The 24121-nt window shown below is 37.5% G+C and overlaps 1 protein-coding gene across 2 annotated transcripts in view; it reads left to right on the forward strand.

The window, feature by feature from the left end:
- ZFPM2 (zinc finger protein, FOG family member 2) overlaps window positions 1–24121 on the forward strand; it is a 499502-nt gene that overhangs the window by 326824 nt on the left and 148557 nt on the right. For both annotated transcript variants that reach the window (XM_081502271.1, XM_081502272.1), the window contains exon 5: window positions 2029–2140. In XM_081502271.1, coding sequence (XP_081358397.1) covers window positions 2029–2140 — 112 coding nt within the window. The remainder of the gene's footprint in view (window positions 1–2028; window positions 2141–24121) is intronic.

Consider the following 24121-nt stretch of genomic DNA (forward strand, 5'->3'; position numbering starts at 1 on the left):
GCATTGCCAGCAGATTCTTTACCAGCTGAGCCACCAGGGAAGCCCAAGAATACTGGAGTGGGTAGCCTATTCCCTCTCCAGCAGATCTTCTGGACCCAGGAATCGAACCAGAGTCTCCTGTGTTGCAAGCAGATTCTTTACCAGCAGAGCTACCAGGAAAACCCTTGAAGAAGTTTACTTATTCTCAAATTATATTTTGAAAATGGAAAAACAGGATCATCACTTAGACTAATAACCAAAGGGATAACTTGATAACCCTTTGCCTAGATTGTTTTAAAAAGTTGTAATATAAAATTACTTTCTTCCCATGGGGCTTTCAGATAACTGTTTTACATGGTTTTACTTTCCAAATATTGAGATACATAGTTGAAAATTAAAGAATTCAAAATGAATTAAAGTATGGCTATAAAAGGGCTTCCCTGGTGGCTCAGGTCGTTAAGAATCTCCCTGTAATACAAGAGACCTAGGTTCAATCCCTGGGTCTGGAAGATCCTCTGGAGAAGGGAATGGCAATGCACTCCAGTATTCTTAACTGGAAAATTCCACGGACAGAGGAGCCTGGTGGGCTACAGTCCACGGGGTCGCAGAGAGTCAGACATGACCGAGTGACTAATATACTAACTTGACTCTGAAAAATCAGTTTACTAGTATTTCTTAGGGTTGATCCAGCTTACCACCTCTTCTGTTTTAATATTTGAAATATTTTTAGACTTGTTTTTAAGTTTGTCCACCATGGTTGATTTTTCCATTAAGTATATTTTATGGTAGTTTTACCTTTTACAATATAATTGATATGTCAAAAATGAGTTAGCATTGATTTGATGCATAGTTTTTAATATGTCTTTGCAGTATCAATAGATCTGTAGTATCTGCACTATCATTGTTGTCATTTGGCCAGTGAAATAAGGTCTCCGGATTCCTGAGAGATTTGAAATGGCCAGATTATGTAGAACTCCTCAAGTGAATACTTACCAATGCCAATTTGGGAAATTTGTGATAGCATGTGACATTTTGGAAAGTCCCCAAATGGGCGAAGGTGTCTTCGGCAGGATCATATCTAGGTGAAAATTTAGTTCAAAAATTGCGTTGAGACCCTTGTATTGTACTCTGTGTTGTGGTTTTATGATAGTTGATATCCAGAACATGGGCAGGTGAATGATAAACGTCTGAATGCCAGTTCACTCTGACTCATTGGGAAACACCAGTTTTGCTCAGACTTACTTATTTCCTCCCTGGTTGATTTCCAGCTATGTTAACATAAAGACAAATAATTTGGGTACCAAACAGCCTAAAATGATGAATCTTATATTTAAAATGTACACTGAAAATATTTTGTTAGAACTAGAGTACTCATCTCCCTGCTTCTGTGCTGCTCAGAGCAAGGAATTGTCATGCTTTAGTTGCTCTGCATCTGAATTTATTCCCAATTCCTCTTTTATAGTCTTTTTGGAGACAGTGTATAGTGAGTCATTAGCATTAATATTATTTCAGTTTCAGTCAGGCTACATATCCATACTTAGACAAGGGTGCTCAGTGGATTTCATTATTCATTCAGAATAAATTCCTACTCTAATATAAATGTTGCTCAGGATAGAGCTTTGAAATGGATCCTGATTCTTTAAATTCTTTCCTGTCTGTTTCAGGAAATAGTAAGATCCTGTTGATAGTAAAGTACAATGTGTCTAAAGTTCACTTCTAAACACTCTGCTCTTTGCAATGAAAGTCATCTGCATTCTCTTTATAATTCAGAGCCGCAAGAGATCTGTCTAATCTTGGAGATCTGATCCAGTATCATTTAGGAAAAAAAAAATTCTTGATAATAATTCTACCATTCAGATTAGTGAAAGCAGTAAAGCTTTACAGCTTCTGTCATCTTAAAAAAGATATCATGAGACAGGGGAATAAGGACTTGGATTATGGTTTGGGAGATTTAGTTATTTGGGAAAATAAAATGATTAGTACTGTTATTATTCAAGTTTGTAATCAACGAAAGCAAATGGCATCTGTTTGTTATCACCCTTTCTACAGAAGACAAAGGCTCAGGTCCCGATGGTGCTGACTGCTGGTCCCAAGTGGCTGCTGGATGTGACTTGGCAAGGAGTGGAAGACAACAAAAACAACTGCATTGTGTACAGCAAAGGTAACTGCAAGAGCCTTTTGCTCACGCTTTGGAGGTATTGAAACCTGAGCATTGCAAAACAGCACCAAATGAGCTGGAAGGGGAGTACAAAGTAAAATGGGATCCTCTGCTCTTCCTTTTTCCCTTATGCATCTCCCTAACCTGTATTTTCAGCAAAGATTACCGGATTGTTTCTTTATTTTTTTTCCCCTGTTCAGCATAAAACAAAAGGTGTTAGGCCTTTTCTTCGCACCATGCACATTCACCTCACCACGGATTTGAGTGTCTTGACTAGTACCTTCCTCGCCGTTACTTTTATTGATAGCAGGTTTGATGAGATCTCAGATTCCTCTCTGAGGCATTATGCATCAAAAAGTACATTCCTTTTGAAATGTGGCAGTCCGTGTCAGGGTATCAAGGTGCGTGCTCCGGGAGGCACTGAATTCCAGCCAGTCTCTTGAAATCACACAGGATGAGGGCGGAGCTAAAAAGGAAGCCATTGCAAAGACCGAGAATTCCTCCCCATGGTGATTTCTGAAGGGCAGGAGGCAACTGGGAGAGAGGAAGCGATGGCTTGCAGAGCTTTGCCTTTGATTTGCTCAGTGTGGCATCAGCCTAGACTGCGTCACATAGCTACGCCCAGGCTACAAAGGAACCGCCGCTCCCTGACACACATCGTGGGACGGGCTCCCCTAGACTCAGGCCCCTCTGCGTGTGTGATGTGGTTGCTGCACTTTCCTCCATATTCAAGTTCTGGGCCCAAGCTCTGTACTCTGAGAGTGAAATCCCTAATCTCACTTCTTCGTAAATATTGCAAAACCTTGTGCTTCTCATGTTTAATTTCTTTTTGCTTTCTTTTTTAACCAAATAGACCTACTGAGATCAAAGATGTGTTTGCACATTGAACCTAGAAACCATGAAAGCATACAAGGGAACAAGCAAATAAGCACACCTATCAATATATTAACATATAAAACACTAATCATAACATCAAAGACTCTTAAAAACTTGCTAGAAACAATTACAACTTGTTCCTATAATCATTACAATTTGTACACTTATAAGAGGATTGCCTTTAAACTACCATAAGCCTTTGAAAGTTGAAACACCGGAAACAGGGAATTTGCAAGCTAAAAAAACAATCTGCACACCAGGATCTGATTATATTCCTTTTCCTTCTGTAATTGCTGGTCCCATACCCACTTATTTTCTAACCCCAAATACCTGTGGTATGCTGGTGGGAGCTTTTAGCTAGAAGGGAAGTGAGATTTTCCCAGGATATGTCACTATGTTCTATCAAAATGGAAAGCAATATTACAGTGAACCAGCTTGCCAGTGTCCACATTCAGAATGCAAACCACAGAAACGATGGCTTAGAGTGTAGGACCAATGACTGAGAATAAATTTTTGTTGTACAATGTCTTATCTCTATGATGGCAATATTACATGGAGGAACCAAGAGGGTAGTTGTTTTTCTACCATGATCCAAATTCATTACATGTTTAAATTAGGCATTCTTTTAGAAGAGAAGATTGTTATATTGTTACATAAGGGGAAAAGCTATAACAAAATTGTAATTCTGTGCTCAATGGAATACTTTAATTTGAACATATTTGTGTGTTTGCTTTATAGTTAGATATACCTGAATCCTCCTGGCAATAAACAATCGGGAGTAATTTGCAGAAGCTTATTAAGTAACTCATAAAGCATGGCTTAAGCCCAACTGTGTGCTCAGTTTGTACATGGAAAATAACAGCTCCCCTTTACTAAGCATCCCCCAATCCTCTTCTTGGTACTCCCATACCAAATTATATACACTTCCCTCATTTCTCTCTTCACCTCATTTTATGGTCATTTTATATGTTAGAAAAAGAAAAAGTAGTAAAAAGTTAGCTATTATTGCCTGCCTTTGCAATCTACTCAATATGAATTCCTAATACACAATAGTTTTTAACCTACAAAAGATAACTTGATATTGTTCAACTTACAAAGACCAGTTGGTACTGCAATTCAAATAACAAGGACTGTAGGAACTACTGTATATGCATTATTTCATTTAGTCATCATTTAATACCTCCTAGTAGGTAATTAACATCCTACTCAATTTTACAAAAAGTGACCTTGAGACATGACTAGATTAGGTAATTTGTCATGGTCATGTAGCTGTGTCTCAGTTTCACTTTTTCAAAAAAATTTTGTGGTATCCTTAATTTGCAATGTTGTGTTAATTTCTGCTGTACAAGTGATTCAGTTACACATATATATTTCTTTAATATTCTACTAAGTGTTTAAAGTGGAGTACAAGCACGTATCTGTCTAATTGAGGGTCTGAGTTATACATACTAGCATAAGTTCTCCGTGCTGTAAGGTTTCAAACAACTAGATGAGATAGTTATTATGTTTCTCATTTTACACAACCTGACGTTGTGAGTGACTTAGAGCAGTAGTATGGTTGTCTCTGTTCATGGAGAGCTAACAGAGAAACCAAATTTGAATCCAGGCTTTGATAATTCCAAATCCTATACTCTCTGAACTATATGACTCTACCTTTCCCCTTGACACTATTCCATGCTGAGTAAATTTTCTTACACTACTTAGGCATTTCAGAGTATTATGATACTCTGAAATCACAGAGTATTATAATATAGCATTTCCCAAAGTGCATTTCACATAACCCTAAGATTAAAGGAAAGGTCAAATATTGCCTATTTTGGCTTCTCTTGGAAACTCACACGGCCTGCTGGTATTAATGCTCTGAGAAGTCCTGTAGTGAAATAAAACAAAAGTCTTTGTAACTCATTTGACTGTATGATATACGAACTTTTTTTCAATGGACATCCTTAGGAACATTGGAATTCATGCTCTGGGTGATACCACTTGGGAAAACTCTGCTGTAGACTCTACTCTGATCTGATGCTAATTGCTAGTAATCAGATAGCCTTCGGAGGAGGGAGATAGTTCACTCAAAGTTCTGTGAATACCTCGGTATTCTAGGATTATACTAGGGATTGTTCGCATCGTGGAAAATAGGACCCCAGGAATCACTGCTACCAGGACTGCATGGGCTCTGAAGCCTTCTGTCTTCACAGACTGTGTGTATGACTCTTGGTGTTATTGTTGGTCAGTCACTTAGTCATGTCCAATTCTTTGCAACCCCATGGACTGTAGCCCGCCAGGCTCCTCTGTCCATGGAATTCTCCAGGCAAGAATACTGGAGTGGGTTGCCGTTTTCTTCTCCAGAGGATCTTCCCAACCCAGGGATCAAACCCATGTCTCCTGCCTTGCAGGTGGATTCTTTACCCTTGTGACACCAGGGGAGCCCCTGGGTATGATAAGCCTTCTCTAAGCAAAAGAGTTTTGTAGTTGAAAGAAATTGGTGATTTAGATTTGTGATTAGGTACATATAGACTTGGACATCTATAGAGTGTGAGGCATTTTCATAACATGTATGTTATTTATCAGTGGGGGCTCTTTTGTTTTCAAATGATAGAAATCCAAATGAAATTGGTTTATGCAAAAAAAAAAAAAAAAATGAAAGTGTAAGTGTGTGTATGTGTGTATGTTGAGGGTAGGAGGATTCACCTGCTCTTATAACTGAGAATCAAGAGATATTCTAAACTTCAGGATCAGTTTAATTCAGATGTTCAGACTTTGTCCCCAGACTGTCTCTATCTTTTGCTTCATCTTTCTTTTGTGTGTTTTATTCTCAGAAATGTTCTTGTCAAGTGGTGGGAAGCTCTAAACGTATATTCTACAAGTAGAGCAATGCCCATGCAAATAGAGCTTTTCTGGATTTTGTTTGAGGTACATCACATACAATCCTTGAACCAATTAATCACTGTGACTCTTCTTTGCAAACTACAGTGCTCTGTAGTTTTGTATATAAGCCAACGAGACACAGGAGACACAATGAGACACAGGAGAAGTAGTTCCCCAAATGAAACCTAAGTGCTACTTCCATATAATAAACAATGGCCGCTTGATAGGCTAACATCCACACACACACATGCAACACATTACTCCTCATATCTAAAGAGCTCTCACTGAAGATCAGCTCTCACTAACATCAAAATTACATTGCCTTATTTTGTTTTCTAGCTAAGCACCACAATACTTATGAATTCCATGCCAAAGTCACTTTCATTGGATCTGGCTATCTGAAAGTATATTAGTACCTATTTATTAATACAAATAGAAAGTAAGATGCATATATGTTGTAGTTTTTAAAAGCCTTGACTCTGAAATTTTTGATAATATTTTCTTATAGTATGTAAGATAGACCACTTAATGGGTAACCATTATCATTTAAAAGATATACTTACTTTTTGAAGTATTATTAAATGTGGGCTGGTGTTAACATTAAATATAATGATAAAATTTTCATTTCCAGGTGTCCATCTAATAATTATTATAGAATTATATTACTTAGTGCAATTTGACAAGCTGCCATCATCCTGTTTTATTCGAGTAAAAAAAATAATACTTGGCATTAATATTATAATCTGATGTACTTTTTTTCCTGCCTCAACTACCCCGTCATTCCAGAAAGTAATTAGCTCATCCAGACATTGATGGACCAGCCTTGTTGGGTTGTCTGGTTTTTGCCATTATTCTCAGCAGACTCCAGATAATTCTAATTTACTTATCTCCAGTGGAAAAATACTAAAAAGCACCATGCTGAGACTAAGGGGAGACTGCTAGAAGGAGGATGAGCAGAGGTCTGCCCCCTTGCTCCTAAAATCTGTGAATACCTGTCACGCATTGGAAACCCCTTTTCTTTTCTCTATACCTTAATGTTTTTTATAGTGTTTGCACAATATAGTGACCTTTCTAATTTATGAAAAGTAAATAGGTCACTTTGAGTTTCATGTTTTTGAGCATTCAAAATTAAACCTCTTAGAGAGCCATTTTAGAGAGCCACATTCTCTGGGTATTCGGATGAAGAGCATAAACCTTGTCAATCAGAGTGAAAAAGTATCAGCTAACCCTCACTCTTACCTTAACCATAGATTTGTTTTTATATAAAAGCACAATATTATTTAAAAAAAAAGCAACTATTGCTCAGATGGAACCTTGAGCAAATCACTTTTCCTCTTTAAATCATATTTCCTCAGCTGTAAAAATGAAATCACAGTGGCCATCTCACAGGATTTTTGTGAATACTCACCTGTTCACATAACTGCATATGTTGTCATAAGTATTATATTGCAGATGATCTTATTCTCAGTCCAGTTCGGCTTTTGGTTGTATGTCAGCACAAATTTAGGGGAAATGAAGCCAGGCCTCCACATTGGCATCAAGCAAGTGTGCAAGGAAACATGGTCATCTGATACCAGATGTATAGCCAAGAATTCCTACTTAGTCCCTCTGAAACCACAGTATCTGCAGAGACCTGTATTACAGAATCAGAGGCCAGAAGCCTTTACCTAAAGATAAATTTTTCCCCTTGGGCACATTATATTTCTAATGAAAGTCTTATTTAAAATGCTACTGTAAAGATAATGATGATAATATTAAAGCAAGCAATAGCAGTTACCATTTATTAAGCACTTATTCTATGCCAGGCATGGTTTTAAGCTCTTTACATATGTTTTCTGATTTACCATTTAGACAGTCATGATGTAAGCAGAATTATTTACAGATGAGTAAACTCAAGTTTGGGACTTCCCAGGTGGTGCTAGTGGTAAAGAACCCACCTGCCAGTGCAGGAGACGAAAGGAATGAGCGTTTGATCCCTGAGTTGGGAACATCCCCTGGAGGAGGGCATAGGAACCACTCCAGTGTTGTTGCCTGGAGAATCTGCATGGACAGAGAAACCTGGCAGGCTATAGTCCATAGGGTCTCAAAAAGTTGGCACAACTGAAGTGGCTTAGCACACACACAAACACAAACTCAAGTTTAGGTAAGTTAAATAATTCAAGGATATATAGCTCATAAGTGTTGAAATTTGGATTCAGTCTTAAGTATGTTGAGCTTGAATCCCAATTAGCACAATTAGCAGAGTTTGGAAGATACCATTTACTAAGCCAAGATTGCAGGTTATTGGTCTTGCTCACAAATTTACATGCATATTTATCAGCAAAACTTTTTCCCCCTCATGCTGTGATTTGGTTTTTCAGAAAAAGTTTTCCAGAACTAAAACAGTAGTGACAGCAGTACCTTCTGCTGATTTCTCTGTTGCTTTGAAGACCACAGGAATTTGAAGTCATGTAGAAGACTAATCTCCAAAATCTTTCTATGACCATCTTCAAAGTTCTGATTTTGCTTGTTTCCACAAGTGTAACATGCAGTTAATTCAGTTAAGCCCTGATTGGTGGGGTACTATGTTCAAGGTACTTTGTGAAATAATGACAATAATTCTAATACGACCTAACTTTGGTGAACAACTTTCTACACAGTGACTAAATTGATCAACTATTTAAAACAAAGATCTGTCATTGTAAAGGACCCTTGTAAAGGTTTAGGCTATTTTCCAGCTTAAAATAGAGTATCTGTTGCATGTTCCTAGAATTTTGAAACAATAGCCTTGTCCAACTTGGCAGCTAGTTTTCCTAACTAGCCTATAAGTTCATGTTTACCTTGAAGGACCTAAATCTATGTGAGTAAGAAAGTAATTTGAAAAGAAAAAATTGTGCTCATATTTAAGTGTTTACTTAACCACTTTGTAGTTCATAGAAAATGTATAACTGTTGTCTAGTTTTACAATATTCTTAAAAGAAGGTGGGTGCCTGAACCAAATATTTAGCAGCAGAAATTATAACATCATAAGGCGATTAAGTTAGCTAGTTGCAGAATTCCAATATTGCTTTTTAAATGACTTCAGGATATAGGAGGTACTAAGGTTATTATCTGTTATCAGGAATACAGTGGAATTGTACAACTGGATAATAACCAAACAAACTGACACAATGTAAAATTACATTATCAGTGTGTTAAAACAAAATTGCGCCCTAAAGGAGTCCACATGCCAGCTCAGAGCTGCAGTGTAATTATGCTTAACTCTGATAATTAAAATACAGCAGAGATCAACAGAATCATTTTCATTAAGAAAATTATTAATGATGGTGGTATAACAGTAATTGATTGCAGAGCACCACAGGGTAACACGATGCCGAAAACCCAATGTGTTTCATGAACATCTGAGGCTTTTTTTGGTTATGTTCTCTAAGAATGAGAGATGTTTGGAGGAATAAGCAATTTATTATGCCTGTTCTAGGAATCAGTGATTGTAAAAATGGTTGCTTTAGAAAACCATCGTTTTGATTCAAATTGTCATTTCTGAGGGGTTCTTAAGGTCAAGGCAAGTGACCCCACCAGTGAATGTGTTATTTACAATGGAGCTGTCTGTTGCAAACTGCAGAATGACAGCAACTTCAGGAAATATCGGGCCTTCTGCCATTTCCATTTTTTACTATGCATTTACCGTTTTTACAATTATGTTAGTGATTTACTGATGTTATTTCAGTATGAATCTGGTCGTACTGAATAGTTTATGTCCTGAGTTGTTATTAATGTGTGCTATTTGTTGTGAAAAAATACATTTGTTTTCATATCAACTTCACTGTGAGTTTCCTTAATGAAATGTTGGTAAATTATCCTGCACGATAATGCCATTAATTATTTCCATGGATTAGATCCATTCTCATATGTTGGAGAAAAAAATATCCTAAAAAAACCATCCTGATCCATTCACGAATGAAGCTTCTGTCTCTTAGGGGTAAAAACCCAGGTAGGATGTTGGCAAATGATAAGAACTAAGAATATATCAGTTTCATAAGTATAAAAATGAAAAATGAAGAGTGGGGTCTTTTGAGAGGTGACTCACTGTCATTCAAGGGTGTTAGCTTGTCATTCAAAGTGATGCTAATCTTGAAAGCTACCCCCAAAAGTATCTTTGTCAGCTAAAATGAGGGACAACTCTTTAGGAAATGTTTTCAGAGTAAGATATTGTGAATAATTCTTTAAAACAGTGTATTACATTATTATATTATAATTTCAACTAAAAAAGGAGAATATGAGGTTTTGTGCCTAGTATGATTATAATTATATTTAAATATATATCAGTTCAGTTCAGTTCAGTCGCTCAGTCGTGTCCGACTCTCTGCGACCCCATGAATTGCAGCACGCCAGGCCTCTCTGTCCATCACCAACTCCCGGAGTCTACCCAAACCCATAAATATATATATGTACAGTGAAACACACAGAAAGAAATAGCTTGAAACTATAAAAGTATTCCTGTAAAGGTGATATAGTTTGGTAAACACTTTCTGTATTCTTCACTTTATTTTTCTTATGCAATTCAAGAAAAATATTTGCAAATGAAAATCGACATTAACTACATTCCTGCTCTTCTTTTCATACAATTCAAACTAAAAGAACAAAAATCTTTGCCTTACCCATGAAATCCCTCATCCCTGGAAATTTAATTATTTTCTAGTGATACATATTTTTCTTTAGTGTCTCTATAAATGTCCTGGCACCTTGTATTTCATAAGAAAATTTTTCCAAATAAAATAAAAGTAACTGAGCACATGCTCTGCACATGATACAGCCCAGGTGTCATGAGGGGTACAGAGGAACATGAAACACATCCCTGGGTTAAGGAGTTTATTGAAAGAGCTTAATTAATGAAGGTTGCATTATACTGAGTTCTATCTTACATGGTCAAGGCAAAGTTGATAGAGGATGGGAAATTTTGGTTAGATATTGAAAGTTGAATATATATTTGAGAAAAGGAGAAGGCATTTGGGAAGATTGAAATTCTGTGTCTAAACTTTTACAGGCCATGGTTCATATGATCATGAAAGTGTCAGTCTTTAGTCAGAACAGAGAATTTACAAATAAGACCAGTGAGAGGCAAGCCTGCAAATGTTTCTGAGGGTCCTGTTGTGTGTTCAGGTGAGTGCTCAGTCTGAAGACCTCATCATGGAGATGGTAGAGAGCTACTGAAAATTCTGAGGTGCACATGATCACACTGGCATTTTAGTAAGATTATTGATTATCGTGTCAAAGGTGAAGCTCAGATCCATCCATTAATAAAAAACAAGACTTTAGCTGTCAAGAAGAGAATGTTGGTAGCTACATCCTTCTAGAAGATAATATAAAGCTTCTGCTTTTCTCCACTCATTACCTGACTCCAGCAGTTTTTCAACACCAAATAAACCTCTGATGCTCTTACCTCTTCACCATCATTGTCCTGCCCAGCAGCCCCTGTCCTTACTTTCAGAGGACCTGGCTTGGATTTCATGAGTCCATCATTCTAATTACTTTCTTGTACCCCTTCTGGCCTTTACTGCCCTGAATACCCTCTTTCTAATCAGTCAAACTCTCCACCTTCCCCTTGCTTAATCCAAGCAGTAGAAGTTAGGGGAAGTAGTATTTATAAAGTATGCTTGGTCCACAAAGAGTTCTATATAAGGTGTGGTCAGAATGAAACAATGAAACCATCACCGCCACTAACAACAAAGCTACAACAACAGAAACCAATGCTGACCAGTTTACATTTGACCACCAATTGAATCTGAACCCTCAGAGTAAGTAGCCTGTCTACTCAGATCTTCTTTCCAAATTCATCTTCAGAGTCACTGTGTTAGACTTCTGTCACCCCAAATATATTCCATCCCCTGATAAATAATGACCTTGCTCCTTATTTCCCAGATAAAATGGAAAAGTGAAAAACAAATATAATCCTACAAGAAATAGCTTGCTTTTGCAGTGTCTGATTACAAGAGTCAATATGGTCCAAGAGACCAAGTCTGACCCACCACCTGTTTTTGTACATGAAGTTTTATTGGAATACAGCTATCATGATTTGTTTGTATATTTTGTCTGTAGCTACTTTCACGCCATAACGTCAGAGTTGGGTAATTGTGGTAGAGATCATTTAGCCTGCAAAACCTAAAGCGTTCACTCTTTGGCCCTTGATAGAAAAAGCGTGGCAACACCTGAACTAAGCCCACAAGGTTACTACGTTGGCCTAAAAGATCCTACGTGTTCTGTCCTGGATACTTCTTTGGGTTTATTTACTGCTACTCTCCAACTGTCCTGTTCCAGTGGCTCAGGCCCTTGCTTTTGTTTGAAAAATCAAAGAATACCTCTGCCTCAGGGCCTTTGCACTGTGCCCTGCTATGCCCCCACATTGGTCGTCTCTCTTGCCTCATTCAAAACTCTCTCCAAATAGTGCTTTCCCAGAGGGTGTGCCTAACTACTCTGTCTCTATTTCTCTCATTTTTCTCCACAATATTAGGCAGTTTAGGCTTCTATAACCAAATACCATAGGCTGGTAGCTTAACAAACTTCTCTCTCACAGTTCTGGAGGGTGGGAAGTTCAAGATCAAGGAGCAGGCAGATTCAGTGTCTGGTGAGGACCCATCTTCCTGGTTTAAAGACGGCCGCCTTCTCGTATCCGCATATGGTTGTGTGGCTGGGAGGCAGAGAGACAGAGCGAGCTTCCTCCCTCATGTCTCTCATAAGGGCATCAATTCCATGAGGCCTCCACCTTAATGGTCTAATTACCTCCCAAAGGCTTCACTTCTTGTACTATCACATTGGTTGTGAGGGCTTCAACATTAAAGTTTAGAGTTGGGGACACATTCAGTCCATAATATCTTTCTCATTTATCTTCATATTTGACATTTTAGAATTTATTTTAAAAATTTAGTGTTATCCTCCTATCCCTAAGGAGAAGGCAATGGCACCCCACTCCAGTACTCTTTTGCCTGGAAAATCCCATGGACGGAGGAGCCTGGCAGGCTTCAGTCCATGGGGTCGCTAAGAGTCGGACACGGCTGAGCGACTTCACTTTCACTTTCACTTCCTATCCCTAGAATGGAGTTCTTTAAGGACAGTAATTTTGTCTGTTTTTTTTAGCCATCTATGATACATAGTAGGTGCTCACTAAATATTTATGAAGGAATTAATTGATGAATGACCTACAGATTTTTAAAACGTGAAAATCAATATAAATTATGCATTTAATAATGTTCTCACAATCAGATAATCTGACTGTTGCACTTTCTGAGATGTGCTCAAACTTTATTCCTTAACTTCCTTAACTATTGTATTTTAACTCTCATATTTATAATGCACAGAGTCTTTCCCTGACTGTAACCTTTTTTCAACATCTTGCTGTTTTTAGTATGGATATTCTTTCCTTTATCTCTGAAAATAGGAGGCAGGGGATGATTAGGAAATTGTATGTCCTGTGCCTTGTTTCTTACTTTTTCCACCTATATTTGTCCCTGTATTTAGTGTTGAAGCTTTCCTCAAGAGGCTAGAGATCCATGCGTATCTACTTTATCATTTAAGAATGGGGCACTAAGAGCTGAATGCAAGAGCAGCCTGAGAAGGCAGAGCTTGTCAACTGATAGCTTCTTTGTGGGGTCATAGGATGGCAACCTAGCCATGGTAATGATGTCTCCCAATGCAGTGTATGTAATTTTTTATCTTAGCACGATTAGCTTCTCTAGAGAATGCTGGTCTCAGAGAACACCGGTCTCATCTCTGAGATAGATGAGCCTCATAGCCAGCAATCTGAGGACTTTGTGGGCAGACTGGACCAGGTGGTGCCTTAGGAAAGTCCTATCTCATTTTTGAGAATGTAGATGTTCCCTTAATCTTCTAACTCTGGTGACACTGTAGTATAACCCTTGGCCGAGTATATTTCTCTGTATCTAAAACCTCTATTCCAGTTCTTCGTAGACTAAGCCTCCATTTCCTAACAGAGTAGGAAAGGAATGTCACTTAGCCCTGCAGGGAATCGCTGAGCAAGTGTGACTAACAGCTTCTTACTCGGAAAGCCAGCCCTGTACATTTTAGCTCCACTGCTCACCCTATCTTTCAAGGTGCCAGGAGTCTTTACTTTCTGATCTTTTCCAGGATTCTGCAGAATCAATCCGCTTGCTACATGTTGGCCAGCTGCTCTTCAAACACTTGGATTTCAGCTTTCTGTGCTCTGGTGTGTCATCTATCACTCCATCAATTTGCTAGCTTCCAAGATGTTGTTGACTTCTCTTGCCTACTCTGCCCCATCTCTTTGCCCTTATCATCTTTTTTCTTCTCCACTGTCATGTTAGTAAAAGGGAGAAGAAATAAATGCATGCAATCAATTCATCATACTTAACAGGAAGCCCTCTCTGCTTCCTTTCTTAGGTAAGCTTCTGCAAAGTTTTTTTTTTTTTTTTTTTTTTTTGCATGCATTCTTTTAACACTCTAAATTCCAGCATCTTCTGTCTTATTCAGTTTCTGCCTTCATGATTCCATTGAAGTGACTTTGTCAGAGGTCTCCTGTGGTTTACTTGTTGTCAGCTTTTCATTCCACGAGGCTTGATCTGATTTATCCCTTTCCACACACAGGGCCAGGTTTCTCCATCACTGTCCAGCCATTAAATATTGTCATTCTGTAGTTTTCTTTCTTCTCATTTCTGTGTTTCCTGAAGCTTATCTCATCTACATTTTTTAACTACCCCACTCCTTATAGTTTCATTTCTCACTTATCCTTCACAGCTATGCTGTAGAATAAGTCCCCTATATACAGGTGAATTTCATTCCAAGAGTGCATTTGTAAGTCCAGTTTGTTTGTAAGATCAACAAAGTTAGCCTAGGTGCCCAACTAACACAATCAACTATTTAGTACTGTACTGTAATAGGTATATAATACTTTTCATACAAACAATATGTACATAAAAATCCAATACCAAAAATGAAGAAAACATTTTTAATGTTACAGTACAGTGCCTTGAAAAGTACAGTAGTACAATACAACAGCTGGCATACAGGGGCTGACATGCCCATTCACATATTTGAAAGTTCACAACTTGAAGGTTCATATGTAAGGGGCTTGCTGTACTCCAAGTATTCTCAGTTATTTAAAATTCCTCAGCTATTCCTTACTTGCTCATATCTGCCTTTATATATCAGATTTCCTTTGCTTAATAACCTTTCCAACATCTTTGTCTTGGAAACAGATCTCATTCAAGACTTAGCAGGTATCAGTGCTTCTGAAAAGCCTTCCATGCCCTTCCCAGGGAGAGAGCTCCAGCCCAGCGTGTGCACTGTCCCAGGCTGGTTGTGAACACCTCAGGTGCAATGATGTCATTTCTCACTTCTACTCCACAGATAATTCATAGAATATACCCACTGAATTTTGAATTGCTTTTAATGGGTATTAAGATGCATCATTCAATGTAGTAAACTATAGTGGGACTTGCTTTATTTTCCGAAATTACCGGTGTGAAAAATCATTTGAAAACCAATACTCAAAATGCTTTTCTCTCAGTATCTGGCAAAGTACTCCATGTCTTAGCAAGATTTCTTTAATGCTAGAAAATATAATACAGGGGTATTTCTTTGGAATGTGCTGTGTAACCCCAGTACTCTTGCCTGGAAAATCCCATGGACAGAGGAGCCTGGTGGACTACAGTCCATGGGGTCGCTAGGAGTCGGACACGACTGAGCGACTTCACTTTCACTTTTCACTTTCATGCATTGGAGAAGGAAATGGCAACCCACTCCAGTGTTTTTGCCTGGAGAATCCCAGGGACGGGGGAGCCTGGTGGGCTGCCGTCTATGGGGTCGCACAGAGTCGGGCACGACTGAAGCAACTTAGCAGCAGCAGCAGTGTATACAAAGCATACATTGTGCTACATCAGTTAGAATGAAACTGTATAAAAGAATTTGGAAAAATTAGAATCTATATACAAGCAAAAGATGCTGTCAACCTTAGGATTTTATTTGATATCTTTGCATAGCAGCCATGCCAATTCCTTGGCTCACCATTATTGCACAGTTCTTTCCAGGGTGACTGGACGCACGCACGCACCACTTGACTTTCTCTCAACAAGCAGTAACTGTGTCTGTTGTTCCCACCTATCAATGGGGAAAGTCAGCCAGATCTCAAGTCTTTGCTCTGAGACCTAAAATTGGAAACTTCATTTCCCTTGGTGTATAAGTCAACCCCATCTTTGAAGGCTATTTTTAAACTAAAAGGTCACCTAATATGCCATGACATACAGTAGTACTTCAGAGAAGATATATTCTCATTAGTCTTTCTTAGATCTGTGAAGACTGTCAGATGACAGTGGGGTCAACCAAGATAGTATATCATGGTGTTGCAAGCGAGAATATCCCAACCAAGAGAATGGATCCGAAATGCACACATTTAAGTATGAACAGATAAGATTTTTCTGTCTATTTATATAGTTTTATCTACCGCCCATTGAAATTCAATAAGAATAAATTACTTTAAGCCAGTTTTTCCTTTAGAAATCTAGTATTTATCATCACTGTCTGGTCTCCCTTGTCAGTAAAGATTTTCAAGAATGATGGCTCTCCAGTTCAGTACCCTTTGCTTTGTTCATTCTTTAAAGAACTGGTTAAGTCTCAGAGGCTTATTAGGAAAACTTAAGATTTTCAGGATACTTATCGAATATTTCTAGTAGGGAATTTAATGTTTCATAATTTATTTGATGAAATAAATAATATAAGATATTCCTGCTCTCTGGGCCCCCAAAAGATACAAAATTTATCCATTAACTAGTAAATAGTAATTTGGAGTCTCTCAATATCAAAACTAGTTTTGTAATTCATATAAAATCTTACGTCTTAAGTATAATCTCAGCTATCTTTCTGTACTCTAAGTATAGGTTTCTAGATTAAACTGAGTGTGGGAAGCAAAAAAATAAAAAAACAGGCCTATGGAGGACATTTAAGTCAAACAATAGATTAGTTTAGAGATCTTGCTTCATAGTTCTGCATTTTGACTAGAGATAGAGATAAGAAGGATAGCTTTCTACTAGTGAAATGAAGTAAAAAGAAAACGTGTATGAGAAAATGGACAAGTTGCTTTTCATCTTATCCTTAGCTTTACATACACCATTGTAGTTAACTATCTCAAAGGAAATTAATATGATCATTTTTGCACACATGTGAAAATGGAGGGAGATTATAAAATGCATGCCACTTGGGGATTCTTCAGTTCATTGAAATATTAGTCAAGTACCCACTATATTCCAGCTAGGGAATCTGTTAACTTTTTGCTTTATGTTCAAGTTGTGTTTTACCTTGGTATGACACTGTGGTATCATTTCCCATATCTAAGTTTTCCCTTTTTTAAAAGTTTGGCTAATGTCATGCTTATTAAAAATGGTTTCCCAACTAGCAGTATGGCATGGACCTGTTAGAAACACTAAACCCCAGGTCCCATTCAGACCTACTGAATCCAGATCTCCCCTGGTGGCTCAGACAATAAAAAATCCACCTGCAATTCAGGAGATCCAGGTTCGATCCCCAGGTCAGGAAGATCCCCTGGAGAAGGGACTGGCAACCCACTCCAGTATTCTTGCCTGGAAAATCTCATGGACAGAGGAGCCTGGTGGGCTTACCATGTATGGGGTCTCAAAGAGTCAGACACGACTTAGCAACTAAACCACTAAACCATCACCAGTAATCTGTGTGCACATTTAAGTTTGGAAAGCCAAGATCTAGTGATTACTGGTGTGTCTTTAACAGAAGAGTACCAGTAGGGATGGAAACAGTTAACCTTGCAATATAGTAGCATAATAACTTTCAGAGACTTGTGAATTCATTTGCAAGTAACAAACACCATTGTAGAGCATGAGAATATCATAAAGGGAAAATAAGAATGTTGAAAAGTTCTTCCTGTTTTGTCTTTAAATATACAACAGCTTGAGTGCTATCTTTCTTGGCACTCCCCCTCATTCCCACAAATGGGATTATAGCAAAGCAAAGAAAATGCTGCTGTACTCTGTTTAATGGGAACATTTATTGCTGTTTTCCCTCTTCTCTCCAACACCTCTTAATTTATATTAGGCATTAAATTGTAATGCTGTTTCTTTCCATGGTGAAAGTGTCCCCGTGTGTATGCCTTTAAATCAATTCATTGTTATTTGCAAAACAAATCCTAAATAAGTACTTAGGGGAAATGCAGGCCCCCTGACCCCTGGAACTCTCTGGAGGCTCTCCTCTGTCATCCTTCCTGCACAGCAAAAGGGAAAAAAAGAGAAGGAAAAAAACAAATTTGCTGAGCCACACATTTCAAGTTGTCGACAACCCCATCCACGAGAAAACAGAAGAAAATATATATGCTCTCTGTCCTGTCAAAAGGCTTTCGCCTTATCTTGAGAGACTGTCAGGGCAGGAACATCAGTGAATGGACAGGAGTCTATTAAATTAATAAGCTGCTGGATGGTGTCTGGGGAGTTATGATGCTCCATAAATCCAGTTTGATCATGGTGGACAAGGTTTAAATCTGCAGACTTCTAATACACATCCAGTTCTTGGATTGGATTTGAAGTTTTGTGCCGGAGACACAGAGATAGTCGTGCAGCATGTGAATTAAGATTTATCTTCCCCCCGCCGCCCCCCATCCTTCTTTTTCTTTCCCCTTTACTACTTACAGAAATGAGAGCACCTTAGGGATCCCAGCAAATGTTACGGCTGGAAATGAAAGCACTGTTGTCAAGGTGAAACCGTGACCTAGATGCCTAAAATCAAACCTTGGTCATTCTTTTCGAGCAGCCCCATCCAAAGTAAGTGTAAAAGGTCTGCGTGGAAGGCAAGATGCCTGAACTTATCTATAACCTATTTTATAGTGATGCCTGTCAAATTCTACTCGTCTGTATTTATGACAGAAAGAAAACTAATGGTGTCAGATCTGCCCTATAGTAATAAAAAAAATCAGGAAATATTTTCTTCACCCCATTAAATAAAGTCCTCCAATATAGCCTTTACTGTGATACAGGTTTCTTTGAATTTTTGGCTTCCAAGCATTTTAAGCTGAAGAATTCTCTTATTATTCAAACAATTTCCCAAATAAACTATTAACTTTATGTTGAGAACAACTTATTTACATGTTACTTATAAATAAAATCCCTGGAATAAAAAATGAAATTTGTTCAAAATCATAAAATTGTCCCTGTTGAGGAGGTTTATTACACTGTTTATGATTTTCAAACCACTGGGAAATTGTTAATTACATGTTTGTTTCATCAACTTACAATTATTATATAAATTTAGACATTTTTTCATACCTTGGAACAGATTTATGTTAGAAAAATCCAGAATGACAGACAATACTTTGTTATAACCAATGTAACATGTCCATTTCAACATATTTAAGTCAGCATTAGAATACTTTCTCATAGAAGCGTCCAGTTAACACAACGCTACTATAACATCATGCTAAATAAACCACTACAGAGTCAGAGAGTGTCTTCAAGAGAGTAGAATCAATCTCCACTCAGCACTCACTGTGTACAAAGCCCAGTCCTGAATATCGAATCATTAAATACTGACAAATAAACCATGAAAGCAACAAGATTATCTTGTTTTTTAATGGTCCCCAAGGCTTCCCTGGTGGCTCAGGCAGTAAAGAATCCACATACAAGGCAGGAGGCCTGGGTTTGATCCCTGGGTAAGGGAGATCCCCTGGAGAAAGGAATGGGTAGTATTCTTGCCTGGAGAATTTCATTGACAGAGGAGCCTGGACGTGACTGAGCAACTGTCACTTTTATTCACTTAGAGATTAAATAACTTGCCCAAATCACAAAGCTAACAAGTGACCCAGCTTAAGTTGAACTCACCTCTGCCTTTCATTCATTTATTCATTTGGCAAGTTTTTTATTGAGGGCCTACTATGCCTGGAAATTTTGCAGGCACTGGAGTAAAGAAAGTACATAATATTCCCTGCACTGGTGAGCTGGGACATTTCTGTTAAGGAGGGAAAAGTCACCACTTAACTGACTCAGAGGTCTGGGTTTTTCACACCCACACGTACACACACACCCCTTCCTCCGTTACCTAGAACCAACCAAGAGGAAAAACGTGAGAGTGCATAGGTGAATCCGTTTTGGTTCCTGAAAGTATCTGCTCTGTGTTTTCCTTATTACTTCTGAAAATTACTGACTTTTTCCGTGAAAAAATTGTGGATTTTTTTTCCTTCTTACTGACTAGTACATTTCTGAGCATTAACGTCCTGTTGTGTAACACCGATATACTGCCCATTAATAGTCAGAGATTAAATAGATACTTTGATAATTACCTCATCCAGTTCAGTTGTAAATAAATCTCCTTTGTGTCACTCTCTCCTCCCACCACAAAAAATATTATGTCCCTAGCCAGGAAATGCTCAAGAAAACAGATGAGTCCCACACTGTGCCCCGCAGGTCAGAAAATTCTGGCTTTGTGGGACAGATAGGAGGGGTAAGTCTGCAAGGCCACAACTCTTAATGGGAACTCCCTGCTTCTGGTTTTTCAAGTACAATCCTAGAGACTGTGTCAACAGAAGAATCTCAGCTGTTCTCAAAAGCAGGAAGGAGACCATAATGATGTATGCTAACAGGACTTGAGATATTGAAAAGTTTTTGAAGATTTTAATCTGGTAAACAGTTCATAAATCACATCTCCCTTGACATATACTTGTATTTTGATTCCAGCCCTAAGTCCTAGGAAGAGAGAGTTTGGGATCAATACCTGACTAATAGGAAGCACTCAAGAAAATATTTGTTGAAAGAATAAGTGAATATTTGGATTCACTTTTCTCCCTTTCTTTTTGCCCTGGTTTCTTCGTCTAAAGTGGAAAAAGAAAATAGATTAGGTCGGGAAGCAATAAAAAAGATAACAATTTATATTTAAATGGTGAGATTAGCAGATCCCTTTCTTCCTGTTAATGCTTTTCTATCCTTATGAGATTTTGTATTATATAGTAGCATCTTTGTTTTGCATCCTGCTAAGGCGTAGTCATGTCATGGTGTCATGGTGTCTAGTCATGTCACACACACAGAACTGCATGGGAAGCACAGCTGGTTCCACATCTAGCCTTATGCACGGAGATAAAACATTTGAAATTAAGAGGCAAAAAAGAGAAACTAAAATTTGTGGAGCACTTACTTTATAGCAAACGTTACATACGTAGTGTAGCTGCTCTGCAAGGGTTGCTATAAATATTACAGGTGAAGCAACTGAGAGTATGTTTTGGTCAAAGTTGTATAGCTATTGACAGATAGAGTCAGAATTTGAACCTTAGGTTTGGCCACAGAGCAATATTGCCTACAAATAAAATGATGTTCATTCCTATCCATGCATTTATTTTTAAATCATATTAAAATGTGACATGCCTACCAAATTAATGAAACAGTTCAGCTCACACTGGCTTGAATGTAAACAAAAAAGCATTTGTTTTGAGAAACACTGAAAGAGTAGGAGATAAATTACTGTATAAATACAACTATAAATAAAGCATTTTCAGAAGAAAAATCTAGTTCACTTATCTGTTTTTCAAGTTATTTTTGGCTTATAATTAAATGTGCAAATTTTATGTGTACAATCAAAATATACCCATCACCCTAGAAGATCTCCCCTATTACAAAAGACAACTACCATTGATTACTGTTAGCAGATTAGTTTTGCCTGTTCTGAAATTTAATGTGAATGGAGTTATTTACATGAATCACATACTTTATGGCTTCCATGTTCAACATAATGTTTTAGAGACTCATTCATGTCATTTTGTGTATCAGTAGTTTGTTCTTTTTATTATTGAATATTATTGCATTACACAATGGCTACCAGAAGTTTTCAGACTCTCTTCATGAAAGCCGTTTTCCCCTTTTGAGGATCCATTGCTACAGAGGTGAAGAGAACAACCCAAATATCCATCAGAAGGAAAATGGTTCAACAAATGGTGACAATAGGATCATACACATCCGCAGCAATGGAGTCCTCCAAAGAAGGAAACAGTTTTTATTGACAGAGTCTGCACACCTCTAGTAACTATGGCCTCAAATCAAGGGACATTGAAACTAAAAGAGATTAGTCAGAAGAAGAATGACAAGTCAGTGACCTTAAGGTTTCATTGACCCTAATCAGTTTTTAGGAGTCAAATGAATGACTTCACTAGATCTTCCTATACTTCCAGTTGTATCAGTCATCTTCTTGACCTCCTAACCAAAGTGATTCAAAGAGGAATGAAATTTAAAGATTTCCAATGGCTTTGGTGTCTGAATATACATGGGCTTCTTCACTTTTCAGGTCTTTATTTCTCTTTGTCTTACTAATTGCCTTTCACAAAGCAACAGAGCTATCTTAAAAGCACTTTGAAATCCCTGGATGAAAACAGCCAAAGCCATAGAAAATATCAGGATTATTATATCAGTTAATAGGCAATTGAAGCTATGAAAGGAATAACCAGAAAGACAAATGAATGGCCAAGAGGTAAAACAATTACTTAAAGGAAAATAATGGGTAATAGTAACCAAGGTTCTGAGAACAGGAATAAAGCGTATATCAGGAGGAGATGGATCTTAAAGGAAAGTGGTACCCTTCAACTTAATTAGAGGACTGTGAAAATGGACACTACCAGACAATATCAGATAGCTTTGCTGCTTTTTATGTGAATTAGCCAAAGCATTAAGAATAATCATGGAAAATGCCTTGGTCTGTGTTTCTTTTGAAGAATATGCACCATTGCTGGACAAATACGTTTTTGAGAAACTTCTCTGAACATAAACTCCTCAGATTTTTTATTTTAAGAGCAAATAAAAAATAAAATCCTGAGAAACAAAAAATCATGCAGTTAACAGCAATTGGCCAGTGTGCCCTAACCTTCAACTCTGAAAGTATGATGAACTAATGTGGTTGATCTGTTAGTTGAAACAAATGTTCAAAAATGTTGGAACGGAAGCGTATGAGACATGAGGGAGTGAATTGGTTCTCTGGCCAGCCAAAAAGTCCACTGATATTAGAGGATGGGCAATTCATTTAAAAACACAAGAATAAATAAGTGATTTTACTATAAAAGTAAAAGAGATGGCATAAGACAAACAAACACTACTAGCTATTTATAACAGTTTCTTTTTTATTCTTACAAAGAGTTATATAGAAATGTTTTTGAAGATAAATTACAAATTATCTTTAAAACTCTAAAGAATAAAATAACTTAGATACAGAATTTGGATTCAGACCTTTACAGAAATACATACCAATACAATTATGTTTTTCATTCAGATAAATGATTTAAATATTTTGAGGATAAGAATGATAAATTCTTCGATTGCTTACAGAGTTAAAATTAAAGTATAATATAGGAATTTATCAAACCACTCTGTTCTTTAAAGAAAAAACAGGTTAAGGATAGATAAAAGCTTCTTATATATTAAGATATTTTTTCTTAAAATTCTTCATGAGATAAGAGTTAAATAACTGCTAGCATATTCAGAAACATTGCTGCCTTGGAATGGAAAAAATGTCTTTTGTTTTATCCTGATACTAACAAAGAGTTTGGAAAAGAAAGATAAACTCTTTCCTGAACTCTTTAGGTTGCTTTTCATATTAACTTTTCTTATGAATAATCAGCTAATCTTTGAAAACTTCCTTGTATTAAAAAAACCCTGGAAACTCTTAATCAAATATCTTGGCTAATTAAACTTAGAAGTCATTTTGGGATTAGAGTGCTGAGGCTCCATTCTTTACAATATGTTTTTTACGTGTTGTTTCTCATTTGTTGGATCCCTAGTAATATCCAGCTTTGTCTCTAGTATGTCCATAGGGAAAAACCTTTCTGGAATCCCAGCCAAAATCCACTACAGCTGCATTTCCATTTTAAGTACTAGAACTTACAACCTTGTAATGAACCTCCAGAATAGGCAACACTTCCTCTTTCTGTACTAAAAAAAAAAAAAAACAACAAAAAACTGCAGGCCATAGTTTATAATAGTGATGGAGAAGGATGAACCCCCATCCCCACCAGTAAATCAAAGCAAGATGCTAAGGGCAAAATTAAGTATCATGCATGTGTTAGACAGTGATTCTAACAACAGAGTATGTCTAAGCATACATATACATACATGTATATGTATAAATATGCCTGTATGCATATATGCATATGTGCAGACAAACATGCCCTTCTTCAGTAGCCACAGCTAAATTTGTTAATTGTGAAAACGGAACTTCTGGTATCACCATGCCCCCTAGCTCCACGCTAAAGTA

This window comes from Giraffa tippelskirchi, chromosome 6 (genome assembly GCF_054371585.1).
Source record: "Giraffa tippelskirchi isolate mGirTip1 chromosome 6, T2T-mGirTip1v1.2.pri, whole genome shotgun sequence".
Classification (NCBI taxonomy): Eukaryota; Metazoa; Chordata; class Mammalia; order Artiodactyla; family Giraffidae; genus Giraffa; species Giraffa tippelskirchi.